General features: G+C 34.4%; 1 protein-coding gene across 1 annotated transcript in view; it reads right to left on the bottom strand.

Moving 5' to 3' along the window:
• Nucleotides 1-1,581: 1,581 nt before the first annotated feature.
• The window catches only part of LOC140452092 (uncharacterized), a 30,662-nt gene continuing 26,125 nt past the window's right edge, over nucleotides 1,582-6,118 (bottom strand). Inside the window, exon 2 of the mRNA XM_072546155.1 lies at nucleotides 1,582-2,506. Coding sequence (XP_072402256.1) covers nucleotides 1,689-2,506 — 818 coding nt within the window. The 3' untranslated portion in view covers nucleotides 1,582-1,688. The remainder of the gene's footprint in view (nucleotides 2,507-6,118) is intronic.

Here is a 6,118-nt window from a genome sequence, read left to right as displayed (position 1 = left end):
TTAGGAGATATCATTAAATATAGATTTCTACCAGCAAGAGGCAATTAAGTAGTTCTAAAATATATCAAAGGAAAAAAATGCAAAGCCAAGTATTTGAACCATTTTGAAGTCATTACTATTAGCGATAAAAATCTGCAAAATACTATAAAAGTAAATTTCCACTTGCTGCATCTTGACTAAGAAAAGCGCGAGAAAGAATAAACAGGATTTAGCTGGCTGGCCGCCATTTTGTAACGTTTATTCGTATTAAGACCAGGGTGTTAAGCAACACCACACTGCTGGAAGAAACGGGGGGAGAAATTCTTCGAATATCCCTAAGGATATTCAAGAGAAAAACGCCCACCGTTTCATCCATCAGAATGGTGCTCTACCCGACTGCTCAGCCCTGGATTCGTTCCCTGTTCATTATTTTCCCATACCAATCCCAGACAGGTACAGGAAATAAAAAAAAATTACGAAGTCATAGTAAAGGTATATATATTTATTCAATAATAATAAACAGAATTCATATTATTATGAATGTGAAACAAAAATAAATTTTTAAACTGAGACTCAAAGATTCTGCCGGTTGCCGGTATAAAATAATTTAAGTATAAAAAAATACTCAGCTTTAGTTCGTTCTGAAGGAGTCGTTCAGTTCTCCAGGAAGGGTTCCGATCTTTGTGGAAGTTAGCCGCTGTCGGTGGTTATTGGTAGGGTTGCTTGGTTGTTGTTAGTCTAGATTATAGCAATCATTTTTGTCCCCATGTTGGTAAATGGGTTTCAAATTATATTCTGACGCATCAGTGGATTTAAGGTAGTATGGGTGGTTGCTGATTATTTCCGCAAGGTAGTGTGGTTGGCTGTTGTTTGCTTCCCAAGGTAGTGTAGTTGGCTATTGCTTGCTCCTCATAGTAATCGCCGTGTATACTGCTAAGACCCTAACCAATTTGTGTGACTAACGTTTCATTGTAGAATGATTGTAGTGATATGATTGAAAAAAGAGCGAATAAAAATTTGTATCGGCTTATATAGGATGGAACGGCTACTAAAAATATTTATAATTTAGTGAGGTTGCTTTGGACTAATATAGTACGGGGGACAAGTACCAAGCGGAGCTTGGTGTCACGTTCAATTGGTTGATTGAAACGTTAAAAATTTATCCGATAAAGATTGTCTAACTATTATTCTTTTTTAAACAATTTTATAATTAATCTACGGGGTGACATTTAGGTGTGAAACGGTGATAAAATCTTGTTTTTTTTATTTTTTTTTTATTTAATTAATGGCTTTGGATAACTAATAAAATCTTAAATTATGTTGTTTAATGTTAATTGACATTCATTCACATTACTAAAAGATAATTTGAACCAATAAACCGTTTTAATTTATAATTATACGATTTTTTTCTAATAGGGGTAGTTTTCACCCATAAAAAATAAAAATCAACCAACGGCACATGTCCAAAAGTGTAGTGGATGACAAGTAAAACCTAAAGCAACCCAGCCAAATTTTCACGCAATTCGTTGGTGAAACGGAAAATTACAGGGTAACGCCGTATTTCACGTTCATTTACTGGACTAGTAAGAGAAGGTTGTGGAATACACATAAAAAAATCTTTATTATATTTAATTTCTCTCACTACACAAATAATCATTTTTTAACGACATTTACAGATAAAATCTATATAAATTTATCATAAATATTTCTTATTTTCTTATTTCATTTTCATTTAATAATATAACAGGAAACTTATTAATGTAACCTGCAACATTATTGGAATCGGATTTTTTAGGTTCCTTTGATATGTTTGGATTTTTGTTTGAGTCAAGTTGATTAGGATCTTTATTGTCTTGTTTGATACTGTCATCATTTGAAGTATCTTTAATCTCAGGACGTGGTGAAGAAGAATCAGTATGGTTCACCATATTAGGACGTCGTTGATTTGTAGGTTGTTCAGGACTTTGTTTAGAATTATCATAAATATTAGTGTTCCAAGAGTTTATATCACCGGGATATCTATTGTTATACATTGCATAAGGATCTGGCGTTTTAACTGGGTTATAAGGATAAACATTCCGTTCAGGATATGTTCTAATAGGTCCTACTGGAATTAGCTGCCCATTGGGGTATCGTCGATTTGGATATCTCTGGTTAATAGGCCCTTCACCAGTATATACATCGTATACTTCAATATTAGGATAACTAGAGTATCTTGTATCTTTGGTAATGTAAACATTTGCTTGTGGTCTCTGCTGTGTACGTTGTGGCCATTGCTCTCTGTTGAAATTCTGCTGTGGCCAATAAGATTGACTATTAGAGGTTTGATGATTTGGCATCTGATCAGCATCTATTATCTCTATTGTGACAGGTTTTCCATTTACTTGCGTAAAGTATTGCCTTCCATTTTGACCAACAGCAGCATTTATCAATCGCTCGACTGCACTGAGATCAACTTTACCTATGTTCGGAATTAGAGTTTCATATCCTATATTTCCTTCGGAACTTGGTCTGCATAATATTAAAACTGTAACAAAAATAAAAGAATTTGTTAATATATTGAAATTTTTCATCAGCATTAAATAAAAAAAAAACAAAACAAAACAAACAAGCTATAATATACACAATAGTAGTCACTATTAATTACATTATTCAACAGAATAAAAAGCAACGCATCGGAGAAATTATATAAGAAGCTTTACATAGAAAATGAAAATAATAAGCACCTATTTACATTGGTATGGTATGTGTTATGTAAATTTCTCTTAATTATTATTTATCGAAGGAGGCGCATAATCCAGCGGAAGGTACGAGTGCAACTAACTCTATATTACACTTCTCAACAATTGAAGTGGATATTATGAATTTGTGTATTTTAATTTTTATTCATAAGGTCAAATAGAAAAATGGAGTGATATAAATAAAGATTTATTTTTACTTCGTATTTTCATACAGATGAACCGAAAGAAATTCTTTAAGAAAAAAAAAATAGAAAATAAACAAGAATTGTAAAATTAACAACCTAAAATTTCTATTCCTGCTCAATTTCTAATATCACGAAAAGAAAAATTAATAGTGTGTGGGCCTACCTCTGTGTCGCCTTAGTGCTCTAACTCTATTTGGAAGACCTCTTATTAAATTATTGATGAACTGCTGCGGTATACCTTCCCAAATCGCGCGTAATATATTGGCCAACTGATCTAAGGTTTGGGGCGGTTGAAGGAGCCTGTTTTGTTGCCTAGACATTTCGGCCCAAACATGTTCAATGCAATTTATATCAGGTGAACACGGTGGTCACTCTATTCTTGTAATGCCATGAGCTTGTATACACTCGTTGACAATTCTCGCACGGTGAGGGAGAGCATTATCATCAATCAGAACAAATTGTTCGCCTATTGCACCAAAAAATGGAACAACTATTATTACTATGACTCTGTCTCCATATCGTGTAGCAGTCATTGTGTCATTAATTAAGACGACTAAATTCGTGCGACCGTCAAAACATATGCCTTCCCACACGCAAACGGATCCACCTCCAAAAAGAGTGGTCGTGACTCTCAGATTTTCATTGTAACGCTGTCCTCTTTCCCTCCACACCAATATTCGGCCATCATTCGTATACAAACGAAATCTGGACTCGTCAGTAAAAAGACAATTCCTCAAATTTTTGAAATTCCACTGATAGGGTTCCATCGCCCAGCGATCTCTGCATGCACGCTGCTCCCTAGTTAGTCGTGGATGGGTAGCGCACCGTCTAGCCCTTAAATTGGATGCATGTAACCGTCTTCTGATAGTTTGACTGGAAATCTCTCGTCCAGTAGCATGCCTGAAGATACTGTTAATTCTGGAAGCCGTGAATGTTGGGTTTCTTCTCGCGGTCAGAACTACAAAGCGGTCTTGCCGACGAGTTGTAGATCGTTCTCTTCCTCCCCCATGCCTGTATGTTGCAGATCCAGTTGCTACATTCCGATTCCATGCACGACTTATCACACTTTGCGACACATTTAGCCTCATAGCAACCTCTTGTTGAGTTATGCCTTGTTGGATCCAACTAACTAATTGCTCGAGCTGCACTAGTTCTAAACGTCTTTGCGGCATAATTTTTTTGTGATAAATAGATTTCTTGACTTATTGACAACTGGTAAAGCCAATACAAGCATTGTATACGAATGATATATCCATATTTGGAACAACATGTCTCTCTTTGTACGAGATAAGGGCCGATAAGAATAGGGAGAAAAAAACCACATGCAAAAAATATTGGCAATAAAGATAGCATATAGAGTATAGTACAGGCAATTATTTTAAAAATATTTTTATATGTTAATTTTAGGAATTTTAAAATTATCCACTTCAATTGTTGAGTACTGTAGTTCACATGACAACATATTTCGTCTTTATTGATTCACAAACTTCCTAGTTAACGGAGTGGTCATGGGTTACTTAATGGACATTTAATAGGTCCATATATTTTTCAAGACCACTTAAATGGTCAGATATATCTGGATTTTATGGACGATAAGCATGTTAATGAATTAATGAAGAATATTCCTTTACGCAAAAGAGGCGTTATGGTATGGCAACAAGATAGCACACCTTCACATAACAGCAGTATTTTAAACGATTACTTTAATACCACATTTCCAAACAGTAGGATTGGAACTAACAGACCTTTCCGATGGCTTGTGCCTTTGTGCTTTCTGTGTTTTCACCCATAGATTTATTTGTATGGGGCTATTTAAAAGAAATCGTTTGTAATGAAAAACCTATAGATGCAGACGATGTTAAACTAAAATAGTTAGACCAGCGTGTCCTCAGGTTACAATGATACATGTGCCATATACACATAAACTGCTTACACAGTTCGGCGCTTGTGTTGAAATAGAAGGTCATTTTGAACACTTTTTATAAAATTATTTTGCATCTTCAATGTTATTGGTTATTGTTAAAATAAATACATTAGTACCCTCATTGAGGTATACCGCTAAATTTGGGATAAAAACCATTTCATTTAAGCTCACTTTTATCCCCTGACTCGTATAATTTTTTTCATTGTGATGACGTTAGAATACCTGCGATGATGTCACAGGTCTGAAGTATACCTGAAATCACCTATAATACCTGTACTCACAACCACTCACAAAATGGCTCAGCTAAAAACCCTGCTTGATACACCCATTGGTGAGAGAAGAAGACGAGGAAGACCCAGAACAAGGTTCTTTAATAACATCTATGAGAAATATGGGAATACGTGCTTGGCGAAGGAAGTTATTGGATAGGGAGGACTGGACAGAAATTCTTGAGGAAGTTAGGACCCACACAGGGTTGTAAAGCCAGTAGGATAATTGATATTTCCCAATGTTTATTTAAAAACATTTATTATTTCTTTAGTTGCAGACTTTTAAAATCTTCTTGGAACACCGTGGTGTATATTGGAATAAACCAAAAGCGTTACTTTCAATTGGCGGTAAATAAAATCGTGACAGTTTATAATTACTTGGCCTTGGTCTTGGAGGCATAGACCATGCTAACACTCCTACAGGTGAAAGTCTTGAAAGGTCTTGTTATGCTCTCAATCAATATCAGATTCTCATATTTTTGGTTATGTGTTATATTCTCATGTGTTGGGTTATTCTTAATTATAGATGATGTGTGTCTGATATGCTGGTACCTCATTAGTATTAGCATATTATTAATGATAACTTGTTTTAATATCAGATCTTGCTGTATCTTTAAATATGAATTTACTAGATAAACTTCTTCATTTGATAAGATAAAGGCTGCTTACATATTTTTTGTCTTTTGTTAACACCTATAAGTTATCAGGGATAACTTCAGGATAAATCAGGGAAACATCCTAGATAATTACCAAAAACTTAACACCTATCTAGCAATAATCATAAAAATATTGAAATTTAATATCAATCTAGTGTATAACAACACATTTCCAGATTTTCAGCTTTAGAGAAAGTGTATATATGGCTGATGCCTCCAAGACCGAGGCCAAGTAAGGCTAAACTGTCAAGATTTTATTTACAGTCAATTGTAAATAACAAAATTTTTTGGATATATTAATTGTATCCAATTTTTATCTTAATTATTATTGAAAACAATTTCCGGGTTGAAAATCAAAACGTTA

Source organism: Diabrotica undecimpunctata, chromosome 10 (assembly GCF_040954645.1).
Source record: "Diabrotica undecimpunctata isolate CICGRU chromosome 10, icDiaUnde3, whole genome shotgun sequence".
NCBI lineage: Eukaryota > Metazoa > Arthropoda > Insecta > Coleoptera > Chrysomelidae > Diabrotica > Diabrotica undecimpunctata.
This window is presented reverse-complemented; position numbering and strand designations above follow the sequence as displayed.